This window comes from Lygodium microphyllum, chromosome 16 (genome assembly GCF_053477565.2).
Source record: "Lygodium microphyllum isolate KBCC chromosome 16, Lygodium_microphyllum_v1.1.10, whole genome shotgun sequence".
In the NCBI taxonomy this organism is placed as follows: domain Eukaryota; kingdom Viridiplantae; phylum Streptophyta; class Polypodiopsida; order Schizaeales; family Lygodiaceae; genus Lygodium; species Lygodium microphyllum.
The window spans coordinates 107,545,829-107,573,185 of NC_141150.1; the positions used below are offsets into that span (position 1 = coordinate 107,545,829).

At 41.5% G+C, this 27,357-nt stretch overlaps 1 protein-coding gene across 4 annotated transcripts in view; it reads right to left on the reverse strand.

Annotated features, from left to right (window-relative positions):
* Positions 1–2,011: 2,011 nt before the first annotated feature.
* LOC148023213 (uncharacterized) overlaps positions 2,012–27,357 on the reverse strand; it is an 85,102-nt gene continuing 59,756 nt past the window's right edge. For 3 of the 4 annotated variants that reach the window (XM_087696214.1, XM_087696213.1, XM_087696215.1), the window contains 5 exons: positions 7,038–7,118; positions 6,329–6,430; positions 4,510–4,700; positions 2,877–3,039; positions 2,012–2,799 (listed from right to left, as the gene is read on the reverse strand). In XM_087696214.1, the coding sequence (XP_087552340.1) occupies positions 2,608–2,799; positions 2,877–3,039; positions 4,510–4,700; positions 6,329–6,430; positions 7,038–7,118 (729 nt within the window). In that variant the 3' untranslated portion in view covers positions 2,012–2,607. Of the gene's footprint in view, positions 2,800–2,876; positions 3,040–4,509; positions 4,701–4,723; positions 5,181–6,328; positions 6,431–7,037; positions 7,119–27,357 lie in introns of those variants that run through there. The other variant, XM_087696216.1, reaches the window with a different exon arrangement.

Below are 27,357 nucleotides of genomic sequence, written 5' to 3' on the forward strand. Positions count from 1 at the left end.
AATACAAAGGGATAAAACAATTCATATTGTTTGATGCGGGAGGATACTCCTTCACTGACGACATTCATGATAACAAACTGCATGCATCTAATTCTGCAAAGTCTTGCCTTTTGCAGCAACGAAATTGCCTAAATGGAACCTCCAACCTAATCATGTTCAACAACATTAACCTTTGGCATACCATTTAAAGTATTGCAAGGAGGATAAGCTAGTAGCAAAGCAGTAATGAATTGACCTTCTCACTTAATACAGTTTGTCTTGACTTCAACTAAAATCCCTTTCCTCTCCATTGAAGAATCCATGTAACAGTGGATGATGTTTCAAGGTGTAGACAACCTAGAATAAGTGTCATGTCACCAATGCCTTTTTATAACAGCAAAACCTGCATAACCTTCACCGGCGTACCATCCAAGGGTCTATGCCTTGACTTGCCTAAAACAGAATGTCCATCTTTGCAAGGGGTTTAAAAGTGGAGCTATTCAAAGCCAGTTGTAGTAGTACATCCTGTATCAAATCCCTTTCAGCCTCCACTTCCAACAAAAATTGCTGATGGTCCTCTGAAATCTCTTAGTGACCCTCTGAAATGAAATGACTCAATTGACCACATTGAAAACAATGACCAACAAAAGTTGCCCTATTTTATTTGTATACAAGTGACTACAAGCCAGGAGTCTTAAAGCAAAATACGAGGCTTGCCTATATCCCACTTCAAGCAAGCTCGTCCTATTCCAAGATGCCTGTCTCTACTACTGAAATTTGTCCCAAGTAGCATAAGCCAAAAAAGCATGTGCCAAAGATGCAAGAGGCTTACCTATATCCCACTTCAAGCAAGCTCGTCCTATTCCAAGAAGCCAGTCTCTACTAAAACTTGTCCCAAGTAGCATAAGTCAAGACAGCATGTGCCAAAAATGCAAGGGAAGTCCATCACTTCCACACAAAGCAGACATACATACCAAAGATCATCCTTAAACTCATCCAATGTCGTCCATGGAACTATATGTACCAACCAACTATCCAAAAATAGAGAAACCTGCTACAAAATGGGGACACAGTCCAAGGGAGTGTGACACAATATCTCAAAAGAACCTTTGGGGACCATTTTCAACCACCAACTCCTGTGTTGTCATGCAATGACCTAGACTCCAATGAGACCCTAACATGTCCTATCAACGAGATGTGACCCTCTCATGAAAGGCAGAATTTACTGCAAAACCATATTGGCACCCCAAACAGCCACCACATGTTCCTCTTCTGGTAATGCAGCTGCCCTTTCTTCATTTGAATTTGCATTAACATAATCACGCATCAAAGCATTGGCCTGTTGACACATTTGCCAAAACATTCCCCCCCTTTTGAAGAGGTGAACAAGCATCCCCATCCTGCAAAGCTGTATTTTTTAACGCTTGAATTCATGGTATTTTTTAATGTTTGAATTCATGGTGTCCATGGTAAGCCTACACCGCTTACCCAGATCCTCACCATCAACATGGGAGTCACCTGTGACCTGCACGTGTCACCTCATCCCAGTCTACATGGTTTTTTTCCAAATGCAATGAAGATGATCATCCAAAAACTTCACGTCTATGCCACTTGACTCTTTCATTGTGAAATCTGAAGTAAATCCCTGCAATAGAGCACCAAAGTCCTGCATGCAATGTCCCTCCCTCCCCTCTTTGTTTTTTCGTGAAGATTTTTTAAGTAATTAATTTTACAACAGGTCTTCTGGCCAGCCTAACAGAATCAGAAACAGGCAACAAATACCGATAAAGTCAAAAGGCTACAAAATAAGAAGCTACAGGGATAAGAGAAGGGGATCATGAAGGGGGCACAATAGGGTGGTGTGAATGATATCCAGACATACCACAACCACCACTCCCTCCTTTGCTCCCCCAACCTCTCAAACAACCTTGATTTTAAAAAACAAGAGATTTTGATATTGTTCATCATTTCTTCAAGGAACTAATTCCACTATGAAGTGAGAATAAGACACACAAAGTGACAAGGTTGCCAGTGAAGTCAATGTGGCTGCCACAACATGATCATATTAATCGCTCACAACTTTTTGTTTTCATGGTCTTACAAAGGACAAAAGAATGTTGCTGAGCACTGGGACTGCTGAAAAGATCAGTACATTACAATAGCAAAGATGGGAGTATTTGTCTGCCCAGTGCTACATCATTATAAGGCTGCTTTCTGGGAATTCATATGCCTTTACATATTGATCAGTATATCTCATCAGACTATAACACAGAAGACTCTAGCAGTAAAAAGAATGTCTGCCCTGCTTTTGGTGCAGTGTGATGGTTGTATGGTGGACAGTGATCCCACCTTCCAGTCAGCATAAAGTTGAAATGCAGTTGCATCAGGAATTTTCCACCGTCCCAGAAGCAGAAATGGGTATTGCTTTCATGTTGACATATCCGGTCATTAGGGTTCCCGGATCTGGATGCAAAGATTCACACACAAAAATCATGGATAATCTATCAGCAATGGTGTTACAAAGCCAAATGCTCTTTGTACTCTCCTCTGATAAGCTGATGTCAATGTTTGTCATTCCACTTTAGGGGTATGCAACTCGAGATACAGAAAACGCTAGACATTCAAACTTCAAATCGACCCATTTGAGTCTTTAGAAGTGGATGTGTCAATTTTCATAATTGTATCGCCTTGAGAGACAGCAGACAACTCATCCAAGCTGCTTTGAGGACTTAGAGATGTGGAAGAGAAATCTGACTGAACACTTGGAGATGGTGCAGAAGGAGATGACACAAGTGGCACATCCGGAATATCATTCTTCCCCTGTGAGTAAAAACAAAAGTAATCAATCTTTGATTGCCTAAATACCACAAACACAGAAACAATGGATATAGAAGCACCTTTGACTTATCACGCCAACCAAGTGAGAATCGTCGTGAAAGTAGGCTTTGCCTTTGTGGAGAAGCAGTGAGCTGTGCATCAGGACTCTTAGACCTTACTAGCTCCTTCACATAATCACCATCTGCTGAAACTCCAGTTGATGGAGTGGATGGTTCAACAGTCCTGTCATCAGGGACAAAGTCAAGTCACAAGAGAGGTAAAGACCGGTGTGCACTCTCCCAAAATCCAGCCAATTGATACATGTTAAATTCTACTGCCACGGATCTTTGTCCCAGTTTAGCTGATTTGGGCTCCATCAAGGAGATTTGAGATTTACCAATAAGGAGGGAAAAAAAACCTGCACCCCCGTCAACACCCCCCCCCTTTTTTATGGGAACTTGAAGCTTCTGCAGGAAGTGATGACTGGAAGGAGAACTGGGTTTTGCTTTTACATTGAGCTGGATGCCATGAGCCATTGGAGTCTGAGTCAGGTCATTTGACCCTATCCAGTGTGAAATCCCAAAAGAGGTAGAGACTATCTTTAACTGTGGTTTTCAACCATAATTCAGGTCTGTGCACTCCTCACAAAATTCAGTAAATTCATACATGGTAAATTCCAATTTCCAATATCACTGATCTTAGTCCTGGTTTTGTTGATTTGGATGCCAAAATGTATTGGCTCTCTTCTCTCAAAAAGAACTTCAAAGTCCATATAGTTTTATATTTCCTTTAGCTATTGAAATAACTCAAAAAGCACAAGCAGATTCAGCATACATGCAGTGGGAAGTGCACTATGAAGCTGAGTGAATAAGAAGGCAAAGCTTCCATAATGCATTGGGAACAACAGTCACTGAGCTATTTCGTGATGTGTCCTCTTCTATAATTTCAATTTGGTGGTGGTTGCACAGTAAGAAGCAGCATTCACACTCATTTAGTTTTAAAAACTGGTTAGCAACTAGTCTTTCAGGGGAAGATTTAGGAGATCCAGCTTTTAATTGAGCTGCCTGAAATAAGTGGGGATAAGTATTGCTGCAACATGTTCCAGCTGACTAAAATGAGTGTGATATAATTTGTAAAACATTCATGCTGGACTCGGCCAAACTGCCTCTGAGAATGGAACAAGTCTCTGCTTACATGTACACCTTGAAAGTCTTGGCAGGCTACAGCAGACAAAATGGCCTGTTGGCACAAACAAGTGACAGCCTCAGATGATGTTCATGCAATTGAGATTAGGACCTACTAATAGAAACTAGTGTGGTATATATTCATACAGCTTTGCATCCTAGCCACAGGACAACTATTCTAACCATCAGGCACCTCTTGACAGCATAGATCATGCCTCCCTATTTATCATGTCATAGAGAGCACAGATCATATCACCCTCTTTTCAACCTGTCAGATGTCATAGACAGCATGTCTCCCTCGTTATCAGCTATTTAAGTGTCAGAGAACCACACCCATCAGCATGCAGCCTGTGCACAACTGTGCACCCTGACATTCTTGGGCACACAAAAATATGGCCAAAGAAAGCACTGCAGAATGTTTAAGATCACATTCTTGCAGGAAAATCTGTTTACAGACTAAGTTCTGCAAAATGAGCAATTTCTTTTTAACAAAAGCAGCTTGGCACATACAATGCACACGAATACATACTTAGCTGTAAGCCGGGGCCAACTCCATCGTGATGCTTCTTCCTGTGCAGTACAATCATTCCCCGTCTTAGAAGAAACAACCTGACCGTTACCAAGAGCTTGATATTGTATAGTTGCTTCCAACATGCTTTCTGCCATCACTGCCCTCTTCTCCATCTCAGCAATTGATTTAATTGCACTTTCATATTTAGCCTGCAAGAAACAATAATCAGACACGTTGCTTCATCTTTGTTAAACAAAAAAAAACGTCTGATTCCTGCACCCCTAAACTATTTTTCAACTTTCCAGTCTAGGTAACAATAATGAAACAGAACATCAAATGAAAGAGCCAACTACAAGAGCACCAAGCACAATGTCCATCAAAAGGCAGAGAAGACCTACAAAGAACGAAATGCTCAAGATTGGTATCATGGTTGCTATAGTAGGTGCTTTTTTTAGATCTCCTCTTAAGATGCATCAAGTAAAGAGGTGCCTATGCTGCATATACAAAACCTTCATTCTACAGAGCTAAAAGCCTTGAATAGAAATTGAAATGCCAACCTTTGTAACTGGTGCGACACAATGTATCGTGCAAGCCATTTTGCCCCCCTAGATGAAGTCTACAGGATTTTAATCCCTGTCTGTATTTTATGACTAGGACGCAGGGGAATTCTATCCCCGCAATTAACAGTCCTGGATGTCAAGCAGCAGGGTAATAATCAGTAAAAACTGTTCACATAGATGTTCCAAACAGGTTTTGAGCTCCTTATAGAGAAATTTGTTGAGCTTAACTACCGCAGCTTGTTTCTTGGAGATCACTTGGACATTGAGACAAAAGCCAAAACTTGCGGCTAATTGCCCAAAATAAACACCATGGTCTCCACACATACAGAATGAGTTGTCCTTCTTTTGTACCAATCCTTTTTTGAGAATTTCATTCACTTGCTCTGAATATTGACTTCCACTTGACCTGTATGGGGATCTAATGGGAGGTGAGCACTTTTGCATAAATTGGTGTGCAACTATGTAGGAAGTGCCTCATATGAATCAAACAAAGTTTTAACAATTCTATCATCCTTTCGACAAGAGGACTTTCTGGCTACAGTGGCACCAGTTCTTTGCATTTCACATTCTTTCTTATTCTTACACAGATCCATATGACTTTTTTCTTTTAAAACATATACTGCTCTCCCAATTCTACATATCTGATATTACAAATGGAGATCACATCCTGTCACAAGCCAATAGAACAATAAGGAGCTGCAAGAACCAAGAACCTATTCCTTTGAAAAAAAGGTTTACAATCACATGTGCAAAGAGCAAGTGACAAACACATACTGCTAATATTCACAGCAGTTTGCAGTTTGCAGTTGCAGTTGAGTTCATTGATGCATTTGCAGTTCTTTGGTGCGTGAATTGAGTTATCACATTGCTGTACATTGTTTCCTTTATGGTGATCAGATTTGTTGCGATTCAATTAATCTCATTTATTGAATACTCTGAACAATAGTCAATGCTTCTATTTGATACATTGGAACTGCCAATGTAAAATGGAAAGCTAGACAGAAAAGAAGACTGCAAATCAGAGGGAACTATGGACCCTAAGTGAAGATGCTCAGAGATCATTATGAATTTTTTTTCCTACTCAATTTCATAATTCAATAACCACATTCCAGCTTACTTTAAAATTAGTGTCCCGAAACAAAAATTGTACCACATAGCAAGAACAGTACACCTGTGGAAATATTTTTGAAAAGTTATTCCATAATTCAATAATCAGATTCCAGCTTTAACACTTGTTTTCTAATAGAACATTGTACGAGATGGTGCAAAGAACATGCCTGCAATATACTGGCAGCATTCCTCTGAGCTTCTGCCTCTTCTTCTGCATATTGCCGAGCATCTTCTGCTAGTCTTTGCTCCTGCTCCATCTGCAGCATTACCTGTTGCACCAAAAACTAAGAACCTTCTCTTTTCTTCTCACCCTTTGGATGAGCCACATTGAAGTGTGAAAATCACAAGATTGACAGTGAGAGTGTATAAAGCAATCAACCAAAATGAAGGAAACATCAAAAGATGAGATGACCACACACTGTCCCAAATGGATCACAATTTATAGGCATTTCATGAAAATGTTAAAGTAGAAAAATTGTAACAGATTCAGAGTGTATGCTAGCTAGCTATTAACCAAAATGTATGAGGATCCAAAAAGCAAGATGCTCCATATAATGTCCCAAATTGGTGTCACTCTGTAGAAGCCTAACACAATACATCAATGTGTTTGAAGCACTTGGAGCACCATTTTTCCCTTATAAACCAATAGAGAAGATCCCCTACTGTGAAAGATCCTCCCATAGCTTAAAGAATGGAGAAATGAATCTAACAGTTGCTGGTCTATCAGCTGAAAGCAAGATAGTAAAACACATCCAAGCATATCCCCAGAGGCACACAGCTTGCACAGGAACTATATATTTTCTTATAAATTCAACCAGATAAGTAAAGAACAGGAGAAAAGTAAATTGCCAGACATAAAATTTTAGAAGCCAATACCTTGACCATAGCCTCTTCTTGTTTTTCTTTGTCAGCAACTACTTGTTTCAAGTGACGCAGTTCATCTTCCAAAGTTTCCACCTGCATGAATTCAGATAAAAATATAGGTAAGTTGCAGTATAAGAATAAGACTCAATAGAAGCTGGACCAAGGTGGTCTTAGAGAATGGAGGAACAAGGACTGATATAAAAGCTAGAAAAAAGGCTTTGCTCCCACTCTTCTCGTATATAAATGAAGCAACAAGGAAAATTGTTTGATGGGTAAAGGTCAACTGTTTTGTAAGCCTGCATAATCTAACTACTACTTAGGACCACAATAACCATTTTCAGGTTCGCAAGCAGTCATTCCACTGTACATGGGCTTCATGTATCATAATCTTGCATTCAACAGCATCTCACCATGTATCAATTCCAAGTACATAAATTTCCATCAAGTATGTTCAAGGACCAACAAAACTTGGGCTCAGTACACATAAGCAGATTCACAATTCAATTTGCCCTTTACCCCACCATTGCAAGTAAACGTAGGTCAATACTCCAGCTGCATGCAACAGAGGAACAAAGTCACAGCTCACCATGACATAACGCGGTAGATAGATCTGTAGATCCAACCACCGCCACCACCCAGCACAGCTCCAGCAATGGATGCCTACCACTGCCACTGCCTGCACTGCCAACCCTGCACTCCAGGGCTGCCTGCCGCCAACCATTCTGATGCCACCACTACTCTGACAACGTCACCCTCTCACCACTGCACCATCTCAGCCTCCCTCTACCACCATAGCTCGTTGCTGACTCCACCAACTGCACTGCCACCACCAAATCCACGACATGCTTCCCGACATTCTTGAATCCACGACATGCTTCCCGAGCGAGCACAAATAGCTGAAAGTTTGGGGCTTTTGCCCGATTCAAGCTCCCATGCACACATCTTCACCGAAATTGCTACCTGAGGTGCAGCCTAGTTGTTGGTTGCTGTTTGCGTGCATCCCGCGGCAACATTACACCGAATCCTAAGGCTGTAAGCATAAATTCTGTTCTATTTCTTGAAATTTCATCGAGAAAAATTGGGACTTTTGCTTGGTACACATCCCAAGGCAGCAAACAAGTGTAGCAACAGCATTAAATTGTTGTTTCGATCAGATTTGGCAGAAAAATCTCTGGAAATTCGGGAATTTGCAGCATTAAATTGCTGGAATTTGTATTTGGCACACATTCCAAGGCAAGTGCAGTGGTACAGTAGTGATTTCCTGTGTATTGCAAATTTTGTACTATTTTGTGCAGTTTTGGCATGTATTTTGCAGCACTTGACAATTTTGGACTTTTTTTTTGTACTTGCATTCATTTCCTGCATTGGAATCTCGGTTCTCATGAGTGTACATTTTGTACTTCAATTTGAAAGTGTCTGGGTGCAATTTCTGCACTTTATTGCAGCAATGGCTCAACAAGGTCACGGAGACCATAGCAACATTTTGGGTATCCTCACTCAAGAGGATATATTAGATGGCACCAACTACTCCTTGTGGAGTTTCATGATACGCAATGTGCTTGTTGCAAACAGTCTTTGGGATTTTGTGAATAGCAATTCAAGTAGACCAAGAGGGTTTGCACCTCAAATGTCTAAAAGAGGGGCTAGAGGACAGCATGCTGCCCCTGTTGGTGGCCACATTCCTCATACAAAAGAACAAAGTAAATGGAACTCTAAGGATGCATGGGCCTTATCTCTAATTGCCTCATATCCGGTCATGTAAAAACTCAAAGGAAGCTTGGGACATGAATAGGCTGAAGCATTGAGGTATGGCTGCTTGATGGAATGGTAGTATTGTCTGTATCATCCAATGATGCCTCAAGTGAGGACATGGACCAATGGGCCATGGCATGTTGTGCATATCTCTATGGCTCTATCTAAGGTAACTCCATGTGGTGGAACCACAAGTCAATTGAAGTGGGCTTTGAAGTCTGAGATGTAGTTATATCTTTGAAAAAGTGACGAATGATGTATTGCCATGTATCCCCAAGGTCCTTCAAGAATGAAATTAAACTAAATTAAATTATCAAGCACCCCTAGAAAAGGCCAAAATGACTTATGAGACCATGAGCTACAACCATCTATAGAGTGATGCAACTATCAAGAAAAGAAACAATCCATAAAATAAAAGGCAAAAGCTAGAAGATAAAAGCTTTAAGAGAATCCTAGCCAATACTATGATGGGTGATGAAGGTACTAATATGCCTAGAGGTTGGGATACAAGGACCATGGAGATACATATCATCCTAAGAAAACCCTCTCTAGGCAGTGTCATGCCACTCAATGGACTGCAATGATCAAGGCTAGGCCCGCATATCTATAGTCCATAATACATATTATATTATGGATGTGATCAATGTATCAAATAGCCACCATTTAGTGTGGGGCTCACGGCTACACTTCTAAGCACATCCTCTCCAGACCACCCCATGCTATTTACCCTCATGTCAAATCTAATCTCTATTGCCTCTCTCATGGAGGAAGTGGACCATGTGCACTATGAATAATACTCCTAAATACATATAAGAATCCATATACTCCACCTTCTCTTGTCAAATAGTAAACATTGGTGCTAAGCAGGAGGAGAGCTGCAATTGCATCATGGAGAGAGAGAGAGAGAGAGAGAGAGAGAGCTCCTAAATGAATATAAGAATCCATATACTCCACCTTCTCTTGTCAAATAGTAAACATTGGTGCTAAGCAGGAGGAGAGCTGCAATTGCATCATGGAGAGAGAGAGAGAGAGAGAGAGAGAGAGAGAGAGAGAGAGCATGAGGATGGACGAGGTGGCACAAAAGAGAAAGAAAGAAAGAAAGATATATTAACATCTTGTAAGGCCAAAATCAGCCTATGAAACAAATTCATGTACAATGTCGATCGTCACTAGACATCAAAAAGTGGCATGTTGGAAGTGATATTTTGTAAAAGAAGCCAAGGGGGTGTCCAAGACCAAATAGTGCTCATATAGGGCTACAATGGGAGGATGAGATAGTACATGTCTAGCTATGTGGCTGAATGATACTCGTGTATCTAGTTCCACCTAGTCAAAATCAATGGGTTGAGTATGTCGTACATCCCAGATAAAATAGTATGAGGGTAGCATCTGGGCTAGGTCCTCAACTCTGTCAGCTCCTACTCATGTCGCTACCCGATCTCCCTCATCGCCCTCTGATGTACCATATGTTTGGTACCTTGTATCCTTGGGCAATGTGCTGCTCTAATCTCCTCATCTCTCTAGGTTATCACCCTTCTCTATGTGGATGCCATGTGGGTGGTCATTGTCTGGAAGAAATTAGTAAGCTGTGACTGATGCCCTGTCACAAGACTGTGACAACTATTACCTTTTTGTTGATTTCTTTATTACATATTTTATTTGGTTTTTCTTTTTGGAAGGATCCCTCTAGAAATCTAAACGCCTGAGTTGCATGGCCAGTGTGTGAAATGGACAGGAATGTCTAGTGAGTCAAGACTGGACAGTTAAGGTCCAGTACAAGTCTGGAAGAGACTGATGGCACTGTAGATTGACAAGCCTGGAAGAGACTTGTGAAAGTGTATATGGACAAGTGTGTTGAAGAACTAGCCTGGAAGAGACTAGTTCAAAGTGAAGATGGACAAATCTGCAAGAGATTAGTCCATGTGGGGTCATCAATGGAAATTCACTTTCAGTTGAGCTACATTACAGATTTGGATGTAGCCTTAGTCTGCAAAGATGGTCAGAAAACTAGTGGGATGCAATGGAAGCAACTCCTAAAATTTAGGGAGTTATTATTTTTGGACCTCAAAATCTGTTCGCGTCATTATCTTCGTTTTTGCACGAGGATCAATCCTTTGGTCTGTGCCGGGGTCAAATTCTGCACCGAGCATGGAGAATTTTAGACCGGAAGGCTGGAACGGGAAATATCTTCCAATGCTGCCACTTGGCACAAATTGGTGCACTTACCTCTTTAAAGAGGGCTGGCGTGCAGTTTTTGGCCTAAAAGGGGCTCACTTGTGATAAACAGCAGATGAAGAGCTCTTGAGAGCTGGTCTACCTTGTCTATGATGCACAGAGGGCTGAGCTTGCTTCCTACTCTCTCTCTCTCTCCCTGACAGTAAGGTTATGCTGCAAAATCAAGGGCCTTTCTTCTGATTCAGGTACAGCTGTGTGGAATATGCTGTTTTTGCATGAGGCAAGAGCCTCTTTTCTCCAAGAACAGGAGCAGTTGTTTGCTGCCCACAAGCAGGAACAGGTGAGGGTGGTAACCTCACCAAGCAAGTGTCTGAAACAGCACTAAATCAGTTCTGATTCTGGACTGTTCAGAGGCTATTTCAAAGTCCAATTGATGCCAAAATCAAGGGGCATTTGGCCCAGATAATGCAGGACAGTGCAGGGAACAAAATGAGCTGAGAACAGGTGTCAGAACAGGTCTGAACCAATAATTACAGTGGGCTGAACAGTACAGGGAACAGTATGAGTTGTAAACAGGTTTCAGAACAGGTCTGAACCAGTAATTACAGCAGACTGAAATGGTCAATTCTGCACTCCAACCAGAAGATTCAATCTTGGGCAGAGTTTCCCCTCCTCGTCGGCTTGTTTTGGGTCAGTAATTGTACTGTTATGCTGCCAAATTTCACCCAGAATAGGTGAAAGACAGCCCATTGTACTCTCTCTCTCTCTTTTTAAAAATAAAGAAATACCGCAAGGGGCACCTAACTTAGGGGCCAACAGGGTGTCTGTGTGGCAACAGGAGCATTCTAGCTTCCTGTATTTCTTCTTGATTCTGTGTCTTTAAGTTCACGTAAAGTGGGCGACTGTTAATTGGGTGAAAGCATTTATATATTTTAGTTGTACACTACCGCCCTTTCCAGTGAACAGGCCAGTTACATGGTTCCATTGCCGGGATTTGAATCACTTTTTCCCTAAAGAGTGAGCCAGGGTTTGTTTGGGTGTAAGACACAGAATTGTGCATTATGGCTGATAGAAAGGAAGACACCAGAGAGGAAGCGTCTTCATCACAGGAGATCCCTGTTGTTCATGAGGTGGGAGAGTCTTCTAGACCTCCACAGTTTGTTACTCCTCCTGTTATGGTTGAGCCACAAGTTCATACGGCTTCTTCTATGGATGAAGACATTTTCAAGACTCGGACAGTTGTTGCTGTGAGTATGTTTTCTCAAGTGATGCAGAATCCAAGGTTTTTGGCATTTTTGCAGCCCTCTCTTCCTTTACAGCAAGTTGGGCAATCTACAAAGATTTCGGATCCAGTAGAGGTCCAGGATAAGGGTAAGCATGCTGCAGATTCAGTGGAAACACCAAGGCAGCTTGCGGAGTCAATGGAGACTCCAAGATTGGTTCCGATTGTCCAAGAACAGGTGGTGGAAACGCTAGTTACACAGGCATTGCCAGTTCAGCTCGCCACTTTACAGCAGCCAAATGTTGGTTTAAATGGACAGGGAAACAGTTTTCAGGCTTTACCACAGGTTTTCCCATCGACCTCTGTACATCCTGGGTACTTTGGAGGTGGATCTGTATTTCAGAGTATGGCTGGTTATGCACCTGGAAACCAGATTTATGTACCAAGAACAGTGTTTGGGGGTACACAGGGTTTTATGCCAAACCCCATGTATGGCAATATAGGCATGCAGCCTGGATTTCAAGGAATTCAGGGCAGTTCTGGCATGCCACAGGGCACTTTTGGTATGGCTGGTTATCAAAACCAGCAAGCAAGTATTGTGTCTACAAGCCCAGTAGTCAGTGGTCAGGCAACTCCAATGCCACCTGTTAGTGTTCCTATGTTACAGGCATATCCTACGGATCCTTTGATGGCTCATGAGAAGCCAAAGCCATACAAGGAAGGTGGTGCAGCCGTACAGTTTGACATCTTTCGAGGATTTGAAGATAGGACTAAGGCTCTTTCTTTCTTACAGCAATTTGATGCCGCATTTGCAGGGGGAAACTTTACAGAGCCTTCTAAGGTTCAGAAAGCTGCCACTTCTCTTAAGGACAATGCTAGTCAGTGGTGGAGTTGCTCCTGTCACTTGGACTTACTTTAAGCAAGTATTTGCTTCTGCTTGGTTGACCAATGAATTTGAGATCAATGTTATGTCAGCTTGGCACAATTTGGATGCATCTAAATGCAAGGATCTGGAAGACTATAACAAGAAGTTTTGGGAGGCTTTGCTTCCAGTCACTTCTTACAAGGTTGTGCCATTGACTGAGCAGATAGAGAAATATTGCTGTGGGCTGCCCAAGGAACTTTGGAATTATTGTACAAAGACAAAGGTCACCACTTTGACTCAGTTAATTGAGAATGCTACTACAGGAAATGCATTTTTGTTGGGACAGTCAAGTGGTTTTGGGGGCAGCATTAAACAGGACAAATCTGAAAAATTTTCAGCAAAGAAGCCATTTGGTAAACAGGTTTACCAAAATTCTCAAAGCACAGGTAAACCTTGGCAGTTCAAGAAGAAACCAGCCAAGTCCTTTGGACAGCGGTCAAAGGACCAAAAGAAACCTTTTGGGCACAAGTCTCTTGAAGAGAGAAAGGCTTTAATGGCTGAGAGGAAGTGCTTTATCTGTGAGCAAACTGGTCATATTGCGTCTAATTGTCCGGACAAGAATAAGAGATCAGCTGATGATGATAAAGAGGACAGGAAAGGAAAGAAGCCCAAACCTTCAGCAGGTTTAGTGCCAGATATGCTCGGAGACAAGCCACACTCAGATGCTAATGAGCTTTGCAAAGCTTGGGGTAAAGTTAGGGATCAACATGTACTTATTTTCTTTGATCCTGGAGCTAAGGCAAACTTTATCTCACCAGAGTTGGCTTCTACTTTGGGCATCAGAGCAGATGAGATGGGCTACACAACAGAGGCAGGGTTGGCATGTCCTGGCCACTCAGAGTCTGTGACACCCATTCTTGGAAAGCTGCATCTTCATGTACAGTCTTATGTTGATGCAGAAGAATTCTATATCATGCCACTTGAAGGCTGTGATGTCTTATTGGGAATGCCATGGATGTTCAGAAAGCATGGTGTGTTGGATGCCTTTAACAAGACACTGACTTTGGAACATAGGGGAAAGACTCATGTGCTTGATGTGAAGCTTAAAGGAGAGTCTGTACCTGTTGTATCGGCTTCTGCCATTACATCTGTAATAAAGAATCATCTTTCTGCGTACTTGATCTTTGCACGTGATGTCAAGGATAATGATGAGTCAAATTTATCTATGTTAGATAGAGACAGGTCTGCTTTCTTGTCTCAGTTCAGTGATTGTTTTTCTGACTCATTACCGTCATAGTTGCCACCAGAGAGGTCTGAGGATCATGCAATAGATTTGGTGCCATGCAGTAGCCCACCAAATAGACCTCCGTATAGGGTTAGTGCAGCCCAATAGAAAGAGATATTGAGCCAGGTGAATGAGCTGTTGGAAAAAGGGTTGATTCAGCCAAGTTCATCTCCCTTTTGCTCACCAGTGCTCTTAGTGCAGAAGAAGGATGGCTCTTGGCGCATGTGCATAGATTATCGAGCATTGAACAAGAGTACCATCAAGAACAGGTTCCCCATTCCAAGAATTGACGACATCCTTGACCGTTTGGAAGGAGCGTCAATTTTCAGCAGGATAGATTTGAAGAGTGGATACCATCAGATCAGGATTAAGCAAGAGGATGTGCATAAGACTGCATTTAGGACCACGTTTGGTCTCTATGAGTTCTTGGTAATGCCATTTGGACTCACTAATGCTCCTGCTACGTTTAATGAAATGATGGACAAGATTTTTCGTCCATACAAGCAGTTTGTTGGTACATTCTTTGATGACATGATTGTCTTTTCAAAGAATGAACAGGAGCATAGAGAACACTTGAAAGCAGTCTTTGATGAGCTTTGCAGTAATAGGCTGCTTATCAATGGTAAGAAGACTGGAGAGGGAGGTATGTCACAAGACTGTGACAACTATTACCTTTTTGTTGATTTCTTTATTACATATTTTATTTGGCTTTTCTTTTTGGAAGGATCCCTCTTGAAATCTAAACGCCTGAGTTGCATGGCCAGTGTGTGAAATGGACAGGAATGTCTAGTGAGTCAAGATCCAGTACAAGTCTGGAAGAGACTGATGGCACTGTAGATTGACAAGCCTGGAAGAGACTTGTGAAAGTGTATATGGACAAGTGTGTTGAAGAACTAGCCTGGAAGAGACTAGTTCAAAGTGAAGATGGACAAATCTGCAAGAGATTAGTCCATGTGGGGTCATCAGTGGAAATTCACTTTCAGTTGAGCTACATTACAGATTTGGATGTAGCCTTAGTCTGCAAAGATGGTCAGAAAACTAGTGGGATGCAATGGAAGCAACTCCTAAAATTTAGGGAGTTACTATTTTTGGACCTCAAAATCTGTTCGCGTCATTATCTTCGTTTTTGCACGAGTATCAATCCTCTGGTCTGTGCCGGGGTCAAATTCTGCACCGAGCATGGAGAATTTTAGACCGGAAGGCTGGAACGGGAAATATCTTCCAGTGCTGCCACTTGGCACAAATTGGTGCACTTACCTCTTTAAAGAGGGCTGGTGTGCAGTTTTTCGCCTGAAAGGCGCTCATTTGTGATAAACAGCTGCAGATGGAGAGCTCTTGAGAGCTGGTCTACCTTGTCTATGATGCACAGAGGGCTTAGCTTGCTTCCTACTCTCTCTCTCTCCCCCTGACAGTAAGGTTATGCTGCAAAATCAAGGGCCTTTCTTCTGATTCAGGTACAGCTATGTGGAATATGCTGTTTTTACATGAGGCAAGAGCCTCTTTTCTCCAGGAACAGGAGCAGTTGTTTGCTGCCCACAAGCAGGAACAGGTGAGGGTGGTAACCTCACCAAGCAAGTGTCTGAAACAGCACTAAATCAGTTCTGATTCTGGACTGTTCAGAGGCTATTTCAAAGTCCAATTGATGCCAGAATCAAGGGGCATTTGGCCCAAATGATGCAGGATAGTGCAGGGAACAAAATGAGCTGAGAACAGGTGTCAGAAAAGGTCTGAACCAGTAATTACAGTGGGCTGAACAGTACAGGGAACGGTATGAGTTGTAAACAGGTTTCAGAACAGGTCTGAACCAGTAATTACAGCAGACTGAAATGGTCAATTCTGCACTCCAAACAGAAGATTCAGTCTTGGGCAGAGTTTCCCCTCCTAGTCGGCTTGTTTTGGGTCAGTAATTGTACTGTTATGCTGCCAAATTTCACCCAGAATAGGTGAAAGACAGCCCATTGTACTCTCTCTCTCTCTTTTTAAAAATAAAGAAATACCGCAAGGGGCGCCTAACATAGGGGCCAACAGGGTGTCTGTGTGGCAACAGGAGCATTCTAGCTTCCTGTATTTCTTCTTGATTCTGTGTCTTTAAGTTCACGTAAAGTGGGCGACTGTTAATTGGGTGAAAGCATTTATATATTTTAGTTGTACACTACCGCCCTTTCCAGTGAACAGGCCGGTTACATGCCCCCCTCTCTGTATAGTGCCAGCATGTAGTAGTGATGTGCGGAGCCTCTGAATCTCAACTAGGTACTGGCCCAAGTGGTGCTAGTATGGGGACTCCATAACTAGTCTAACCGAGGTGTCTCCCCCAAATAGCTTGGGGTAACTTACACGCACTATGCTATAGGCTCTACATCTATAGATGTAGTGCTCCTCGCTCTCTACCTCCTCCTGGCATGTTCTGAAAATCTACTCAACTCTAGGGATGTGGGCTGCTCTCCCAATCTATTGAGCTAGTGAGAGGATACCCTAAGCTGGCCAATGGCTACTTGCCTCTCACGTAGCATCTAGGAATCCAAGTCTCTTAATGAAGCCATCCAGGGTAGTCTTCACGAAGTGGTATTTGTAATAAGAATTCTTGGAGGGGAGGGGCTGCTTGGGTAATAGCCATAGATGGTATATGTACAATTGGTAGAGATCATGTCACATGACCAAGTTCCTCTTTGTGTGGGAGAGGTGTATAAAGGGAGAGTCATGATCATACTAAAAGAGAGGGAGATGGTCCATGTCGGTCCCATATCCTATAGGCCACTGCTCAACCTATGCATACAATGAAGTCTCCTATCCTACTTGAGCTAGCTCCCTAGAGGCCTCAAAGGCCCTCCTAGGTACCTTTGGGTGTAAAGTCGCTTGTTGTTGGGTGTAAAGTCCCTTCGTCTCCGTGTATAGTCTTGCGGATGTGAACACACCCTTAATGTACCCTAACATATAAATACATTCTTTTATTCTTTGTGTACCATCACAACAGTACACCTATCTTTGCATTCACTCTCTCTAACTCTCAGCTCAAATCTACTCTTCAAATAACGCCTTGATCTCACACTTCATTGTGCACTCACCCCTTCAAATTGGTATCAGAGCACAGAGTGCACGCTTCCCGAGGTCAAAGGCAGATGTGCGCAAGCAATCGATGGGACTGCTCACTGATGGACGCCACGTATAACTGACTAGCACACATGAACTGCACGCAACGAAGTCCAGGACGAGTGTGCCACTAACAACCAGCACAAGCGAAGGACTAGATGTGACAGGACTAGTCCAACATGGGAACCAACGTGCAAGCGGCAACTGCACGGAGTCTTGATGTGACCTGTGTGACGTCAGAGATAGCACTAGACTTCGTGTCCCGCAAACAACTCGACTTCGTGTCCAACACTACAACTTAGCGCTAGCAACCAGGCGCCAGAAGACACTCGCAGCCAAATGTGACATGCCAGTGCGACCAGGCGCCAACGTGACTATCACGAGGTGACAATCGGGTAGACGACGTGAAATCTGACAGGTCACGGACTTGGATGTCGGGTCAACGAACACATCTTCCGTTTTTTTTCAAAAAAATTTGGGTTATTTTATCTCATCTCTTCCTAGTTTTCATGCGCGCAAGCAGAGTGCGCAGATTTGTGCAGATTTAGGCCCAAAAAATTAGGGCTTTTCCAGATTGAGTGCTATTCATGCAAAATTGAGACATTTATGTTAGAAATTGCAGACATTGTGTACGTTTGAATTGGGGATTTCACCAAATTTACTGAAATTTTGCTCATTAGAGTGAAATTTCTCAACATCGGACCCATAAAATTTGGGTTTTTTTCTATATTGGTGAAATTTTGTTCAGCTAAGTCAGATTGGCTAACATTGGTGCACAATTGGACCCGAGAAATTTGTGGCTTTTGCAAAATTTTGTGAAATTTTGCTAATTTTTCATGTTTTATGCTCTCGGGAACATGTATTAATGCAATTGGGATAGATCGGTCAGTGAAATTTTGGGGATTTTGCTGAAATATGTGGATTTTGGCAAATTTAATGCGTGAAATGCACTTTGGGAATATTTCTGAAGCAATCTTGTGGTTATAAGCAAAGTGATTTGAGTATTTTTAATCTCCCCCTTGTGCAATTTTGAAGAAATTGCAGAGATTTCTTGGTGTTTTGGATATCAAAAGATGATACGAGCACATGCGTATGCAATACCATGTTGGATAGCTCCCATTGAGTTGATGTATTGCTGATTATTCATGTTGCAGCAGTCTTAGTGATCATTTGCAGATTTGGGATTGGTGCAAATGTATTTTTTGGTGATATTGCTGAAGTGGGAGTTATTTGGCAGTGATGTATGCATTTAATGTATGCTGAAATTGCAGTCATACTGCTGAAGTCATTCGTTCTACCGCTGTACATGTACTTGGACTGAATCTTGCTATTATTTGCTGAAAAATTGAGCTATAATCAGCTGAATATTAAGCTCATTTTGCTGTCATAAATTGCAGCATTGAATTTCTGGTTTATTGCTGAAAAATGACTGCAAATGCTTCTAGTAGCAGTGACACTAAATCCCTCTTTGAAATCAAGAGGTTTGATGACACTGGCTTTGACTTGTAGAAGGATAGGATGCAAGACATTTTGTTTCTCAAGGACTATGAAGATGCTCTCTTGGAGACTAAGCTTGCAGCTATGACAGATGTGGATTGGTGGGCTAGACTTAATAATAAGGCCATTGCATACATTAAGATGGCAGTGTCTAATGATGTACTTACAGATATCAAGCGTCTTGATACACGTTATGCTATATAGAAAAAGCTTAAGGATACTTATGAAAATACAACTCATGTGAATCAAGTGCATCTTATGCGTAAACTTGTGAACATGGAGTTGGATGAGTCTAAGCCAGCATCTGAGCATTTGAGTGCTTTCATAGGGGTTTTGAGTCAATTGCAGGACTCTGGTTTGGCAACTTTCAATGATAAATTGAAAGCTATTTTCTTATTGATGACTTTGCCTGACAGTTGGGAATCTTTGGCTGTGTCACTTAGCAACAATCCAATTTTGACTTTTGATGGTGTAAGAGGTTCAATCCTTAATGAAGAAATCAGAAGAAAATCTAGTGGAGAAAGCAATGGCTCAACTTACCATGTGAGAGGCAGGTCTGAAAAGAGGGATAATGCAGCCAGTAAAGGTAAAAGCAAAAGCAAAAGCAAGGGCAAATAGCAAGATGTCACATGCTAACAGCGTAGGAGTAAAGGGCATAAAAAGCTCGATTGTCGGTACTTCAAGAAAGAGTAAGAAAGAAAGAAACGGCAGGGTAAAAAAAAGAAGGATGATAAGAAAGATGATGATAGCTCTTCCTCAAAAGAAGTTGCAAAGGCAAATGTTGCATCTAGTGTGGTCATTGAAGAGCTTCCTGACACTAAAGAGATACTTGTTGTAGCCTCATGTAATGATACAGATATTATGGCAGCAACAGGTGATATACACATCACCAAAAAGGAGGTAATTGATGCCTTACTTTCAGCTCATGATGGGCTGTCACAATCATGGATAGTGGACAGCAGTGCCTCTTTTCATGTTACTCCCTCTTTGGAGCCATTCTCTGAATACACTGTAGGTTGTCTAGGCAAGGTTTGCTTGGGTAATAACTATGTATGTGAGATAGAGGGTGTTGGCACCATTCACTTGGCTCTTGAAAATGGCCAAGAGCTGATTTTGCAGGATGTTAGATTTGTACTTGGCATAAAGAAAAGCCTACTATCAGTTGGACAGCTTGATGCTAAAGGGTGTTTTACTACCTTTGGTGATGGATCTTGGAAGGTCCATAAGGGCTCTATGCTAATTGTTAAAGGCAGCAAAAGGGGGAGTTTATATTACTTGCATTGTAAAGCATTACCTGGCAAGTTCTTGGCTGTGGCTAAAGTCCATTCACAGATGGAGCTTCGGCAAAAAAGACTTGGTCATATGAGCCAGAAAGGCCTTCAGGTTCTCTCCTCTTTAGGGAGATTTGATGTAAAAGGCTCTGGTCTCGAATTTTGTAATGATTGCTTACATGGAAAACAAGTGAAGTCTCCTTATTACTCTGGTGTCGTTAAGAAGTCTAGTGCTCTTGACTTAGTACACTCTAATGTGTGCACAATGCCTATTAATTCATATGGGGGTGTACGGTACTTTGTTACTTTCATTGATGATTTCAGTAGAAAGTCGTGGGTGTATGTACTTAAGAGAAAAAGGAAGTGTTGGATTCTTTTAAAAAGTTTCATGCTTTTATTACCACACAGAAAGGGCTTAAGTTGAAAGCCATAAAAATAGATAATGGGGGTAAATATGTCTCGAAAGAATTTAACAAGTTTTGTGAGATATATGGCATTAAGAGAGAGTTGACAACCCCTTATAATCCTGCATCAAATGGCGTGGCTGAAAGATTTAACTGCACACTTTGTGAGAGAGTCAGATGCATGCTATCCACAGCTAATCTCCCGCAACAGTTTTGGGGAGAGGCTCTTAAAACTGCAGTTCATATATGCAATCGCTCTCCCAATCGTGCATTGGAAAATGGCATTCCTAAAAAGGTTTGGTCTGGCAAACCTGCTTCATATGACCATTTGTGTGTCTTTGGCTATGATACCTTTGTGCATGTACCTTTAGAACAGAGGACCAAACTAGACATGAAATCCATCAAGGGCATCTTCATGGGATATGGAGATGAGGGAGAGATGGGTTATAGAGTTTGGCTTCCTCAAGGCAGGAAGATAGTACGCAGCCGAGATGTAGTATTTAATAAGGCAAAGTTGCTGAAAAATGCTACACATGGTGATCTTGACAAAAAGAAGGTCAAATTTCAGCATGAACAGCCAGCCATTCAACAGCCATTAGCTGAAAATTTTGTCCCTTTTGATGCTGAAAATGAGCAGCAACCTATTGTGCTACAGCCAAAAGATCATGGATAGCAATTAGATGAACAAGATAAAATAGGACAGCAAGAAGAACATGCTGAAAACAGATTACAGCAGCAAGAAAATGTTGAAAATCAGCCACCTGGTGATGGTGTGCACATTCCTCAGGATGTAGGCCCACTGCCTAATAATACAAATCATTGGGTAAGAAAGTCTACATGTGTCAAAAGGCAGCCACAAAGGTTTCAGCCATCTTTGGATTGGGGGTTGACTGATGAGGGTAAGCCTCTGACATTTAAAGAGGCACAGTCATGTGAAAGCAAGAGAAAGTGGGAGCTTGCTATGCAGGAAGAGATGAAGTCTCTATATGCAAATAACACATGGGAGCTTGTACCTTTGCCCCAAGGATAGAAAAGCTATTCCTAATAAATGAGTTTACAAAGTGAAATGTATTGATGGGAAGCCCAAGTACAAGGCACAGCTTGTTGCTAAGGGCTACACACAAAAGGAAGGCATAGACTTCCAGGAGGTCTTTTTACCAACGGTGAAGATGATTACGCTCCGTGTTTTGTTTGCTCTCACTGAATTTTTGGATTTAGAGTTGGATCAGATGGATGTGAAGACTACTTTTCTTCATGGTGACTTGGATAAAGAGCTATACGTGAAGCAGCCAAAAGGATTTGCTATTCCAAGAAAAGAGCATTTGGTTTGTAAGCTGAAACGCAGCTTATATGGGCTGAAACAAGCCCCTAGACAATGGTACAAAAAATTTGATACCTTTATGCTCAACGATGGATTTAAACGCAGTCATGCAGATCAGTGTTTATACACTAAAAAGGCTGATCATGGCAGCCTTATTGTGCTGGTTTTATGTGGATGGCATGCTGATTGCAGGACAGCATAAGAGTACTTTGAATGCTCTTAAAAGGCAGCTCAGTTCAGCCTTCCCTATGAAAGATTTGGGGGCAGCTAAACACTTAAAAGAGACAGAGGGCAGCATTTGTTGTTTCTCTCATAGGACAAGTACATCAGCAAAGTACTTGACACGTTTAATATGGCTGATGCTAAGCCTCTTGGTGTGCCTTTACTGCCACATACAAAGCTTAGCAAATCTGATTGCCCTAAGGATGATGCACCTGCTAGTACCATGAAGGGTATACCTTATGCATCAGCTTGTGGATCTTTGATGTATGCCATGGTTGCAACTTGCCCTAACATTGCTCATGCCGTGGGAGTTGTTAGCAGATTTATGTCTAACCCTGGCACACCCTGGCAAGCCACATTGGGAAGCAATGAAATGTATCTTCAGATACTTGAAAGGTACACAAGAAAAGTGTATATGCTATAGAAAGGGTACACTAGAATTGTAGGGATTTTGTGATTCAGACACGGCAAGAGATCTTGATACTAGGAAATCTACTAGTGGGTATGTTTTTACTTTGGCTGGTGGGGCTATCTCTTGGTGTTCAAAATTGCAGAAAATTGTGGCACCGAGTAGTACAGAAGCTGAATATATTTCAGCCACTAAAGCTTCTAAGGAAGCTATTTGGCTTGGCCGTCTGGTCAAGGATTTTGGTCTTTCTTCACGTACTCCAATGCTTGGTTGTGATAGCCAAAGTGCAGTATGTTTGGCTAAGAATGCCATGTTCCATGCATGTACCAAACACATAGATGTTCGGTATCACTTTATTCGATAGGTCTTGGATGATGGTCTTGTCACACTGACTAAGGTCAAAACCCAAGATAACCCTGCAAATGTTCTCACTAAGTGTCTTGCAAAGGCTCAGCATGAGCATTGCATTCATTTAGTGGGAGTTGGTTAGCTTAAAGGTACCACTTCGAGCCTTTAAGTGGGAGGTTGTTGGGTGTAAAGTCCCTTCATCTCCGTGTATAGTCTTACGGGTGCGAACACACCCTTAATGTACCCTAATATATAAATATATTCTTTTATTCTTTGTGTGCCATCACAACAGTACACCTATCTTTGTGTTCACTCCCTCTAACTCTCAGCTCATCTCTGCTCTTCAGCTAACGCCTTGATCTCGCACTTCATTGCACACTCACCCCTTCACGTACTCTATCAGGATGCATGTCACATACTCTGTATATAAAGCTGATGGTCTGAAAAACGGTCTCCATCATCAGGGGGGATGTGGTAAACTCCAACTCTAATCATCTCATCTAGTACTAATGGTCTGTTGTGGATCATCCATAAGAGCATAATGATCTATGGTCTCTCGATCTGTGTCCATAGGTATAGCCAGGCCAAGGGTCCAAATAGATGCACCATACATCATGACCGGTGCGACCAATGTGTCAAATAGCCATCTCCATGTACAACTCCTAGAAGTGTGTCTGGTGGCACTGTCTATCCATCATGGCCAATACTGCGTATCCTCGTGTGAGTCAATCTGTGGCTATCTCTGCCATGGTGAATCTCCCAACAGATGTAGTGGAAGTGATCCCTAAGTAAACGTATGAGTCCACAACCTCCACCTATCTAGCTCCTAGGGTGAAAACTGATCTCCTCTCACTAGGGCTGATGTATGGAAGATCAAGATCTTGGTTTTCTCGAGATTAACCGTCAACCCGCATTGTGTACAAAAGTCATTAAGGGTGTGGAAATGTTACTACAGACCTTTCCATTCAAAGATTAGAACAATATCGTCAACATAAAGCATAATGGAGACAAGTATACCTCCTATCTCCACCCATCGCCACCTCCTCATGTGATGTGATCTTCTTTCTCATTGATATAGAGACCAGAGAATGTGGGGGAGAGAGGACAACCCTGCTTCACTCCAATGGTGCTAGAGACCATGTCTAAAAGTCCTCCTCGGCATCTCACTCGGCCTACCACCCTCTCATACAGTGCATAGATACCCCAAATCATGTCTAATGGAATCTAAAGTGTCTACAACCTCTATAATAGTCTATCTCATGGAACTATATCAAAGGCGTTTCGAAAATCCACAAAGTAACAGTAAAGCCTCTTCTTTGTCGTTTTCGCTTGCTCAATCGTACTCCTCAAGGTGAAGGTCGAGTGTAGAAAACCCCCGTCAGAAACCAACTTGTCCCCCACCTCAAAGATGGCAAATAACCCAAGCGAGAAGGTACTTTCATTCCACTTTGACTCATGTGTCTCAACTGACTATGCCACAAAGACACACTTGGCTGCTCGATTATGGTAACTACATGGTCATGCACACTAGATACATATAAAAGACACAAAGTATCACTTTTGGAGCCCTTAGCAACAATGCAAGAGCCCTTACAAATTTTCCATTTGCTATCCCCAAAGGTGGTGTGATAGCCTTCATCATCTAGCCGCCCTGTGCTTATCAAGCTCTTCTTGAGCTGAGGTACATGCCTCACATTATGCAAAACAAACACAAAGCCATGCTGAAATTCCAATTTCACATTGCCAATGCTTGGAATTTTACGAGCATAGTTATCCCCCAAGTGGACAACACCACGTGCACCACCATTGTAGTTAGAAAACCACTCATGATGTGGTGTAACATGAAAAAATGCACTTGAATCAAGTATCCAAGTATGCATGTCATCCTCAAAATCTCCAATCAATGCATGTGCGCTCAAAGAAGTAAGAAGTACATCACCGTCACTATTATTCTCATTAGTGACTACATTTACCTCTTCTATCTTCACACTGCTCTTCTTTGCAGGCTGGTTATCCTTTTTCTCAGTCTTGTTATCTTCAGTGTTTTTGCTTTTGCCTTTCTCTTTCTTCAATTGAAAACAGTCCCATTTGTAGTGTCCTTTCTTGCCACAATGATGACACTCCACATTTTTGCCAGGAGACTTACTGCGTGCTCTATTTTCAAAACCGCCCCTTTGCTGAAACCTGCCCCTAGTGTTCAATACATTAGAAGACTTGTTTGCTGAATTATTTTGCATGTTGAGTTCTTCCATCAGCAAAGAACTCTCCACATCAGAATATAACAGCTAAGTATTTGAGTTACTTAAGGCTGTCCTGAAAGTATCCCAACTTTCAAGCAAAGTGTATAGCAAGAAAGTAGCTTTTAACTCATCATCAATATGGAAATCCAAAGCAATCAGTTCATTGAAAAATGTTTAAACATGGCTGTACCTTCCTTCATGCGAAAGTCCATCAAATTTTTCAGCCAATAAACCTTGTTGATAGCACTTTACTAAGCATACAATTCTTCAAGTCTTTCCCACATTGCATATGTTGAATTCAACTTCTCAATGTTAAAAAGTAAGTTGTTTGACACTGATAGCTCAATGGTAGAGCATGCAAGCTATCCAAATAATCCCACTCTTCTTGTTCCATATCTACTCGTTTTATTCCCTTCCCTCTTCTACACCAAGACATTGTAGCACTGTTTTTGCCATATTGCAAGATTATGAGCACCCTCAATATTTTTTCCAATATTTTAAATCATAAAGAAATCGGTCACTTTCAGTCATTTGCATAAAAAATATTAAGATCACAAAACCCGAGATGCGAGATATGGAGATCTTGTTGGGTTTTGAGGATTCAATGTTGTTTGCATGGAATAATAATTGATATGTTAATGGATCACTATCCACACCAGTCACATAAATCAAAAAATCAAGAAAAATAGTAATTTATGCTCAAATAAAATGAAAAAACCATGAAAAATAGTATTTTTGAAGGAAAAAAATAGTTTTAATATGCTAAAAGTTATAAAAATTTAAGAGTTTGTACGTGGATGTATAATGAGGGTAGGACATGAGGATTTTTCTTAGTCTATCTCCATTTGTGTGTGAAAAGTGTGTATTTATTGCTTATTCATACAAAAAATAACGACAAAACCCTTTTACACCTATGCACGAAAGCAAACCTAAGTGGTAGGGAAAAAAGGTTTGAAAATAGATAAAATTTGAATAAGTTTTCATTCCATTGCATATTATGGCATATAGCCTTTGATTTATTTAATTTTGAAGAGGAATAGTAGCACCGGTTAGCCTGGTATTGTCCCTTTGCAATGCAGCATAACATTAGAGAAAAGAAATCATGGAAAGTCTATTTTCGCATAACACTTGGTTGATTTATAGTTAAAATTGTTTGAGCACAATGAGTCCTACATGTTGCATTTGCATTCGAGCATGGTATCAAAAGAAAAACTCCTCGATGCATAGCACTTGTATGCGTAGTTATGACCAACGCTGAGTGCGTGAGGTTCCTTTACCTATAAGGTAGTATGGTGTTCTTTGGGGAGACGTTATGTGAGGCTAAAATATTCCTCGATTGTTATATACATCATGATAGGATTTTATTACATTTGTTTGTTATGTTTGAGATGATGCATCATGGGGCCAATACTTGGGTGTTGGAGAGCCATAAGAGCCACAGCAATCAGCCACTATCTATGTGTGTAATGAGGTGTTAGTCACATATATGTATGGGATACTCCCTCTGCTTAGAGTCGGGATGGGTAGTACATTGGACTACAACTCAAAACTCGTGTCTATAAAAGGATTCGTTAGGTTAACCATTTCATAGCATCCAGATGCTCCTACTAGCCGTGAGGCCACAAGTGACCACAGTACACTGTAAGTACCAACCAGTAGTGAAAATCAAAAAATTGCAGAAATTTCAGATCTGCAAATTGATTTTCAGAATTAGAGTGTCTGCTACTGCACTCCACAACCAAGTACAACCACATTTAGAGGCCAAGGCACTAATTACATGTGAAATCCCCAAAATTTGACTGCAATTTGTGCTCCAAAAGCATTCGTGGGCACATATTTGACAATTTCGATCAAAAGCCCCAAATTTTCAAAAGGAAATCCGTCGAGATTGCATCAATACATGTACCGAAGTGCATATACCGGGCAATTCTTGCACAAATTGATGAAATTCTGCACAATTTTCCTCAATCCGGCGTGCATAAATTTCAATGAAATTGAAAAATTTTCGCTAAAATGTGAAAAGCCCCAAAATTTCTCGAGCAAATGTGCAACGATTTTGCAATTTCTAGGTCCGATTATCCTGTTCTACATCACAGCCCCCAAATCTGACAAAAGCCTGTGATGAAGCTTCCAACCTCATATGGGATAAAGCCTTCTTGGTCCAAAAAATTGGGGATTGTGATGCAATCTTGCCCCACTCCTAAAAAACTTCCAACCTCTTATGGGATAAAGCC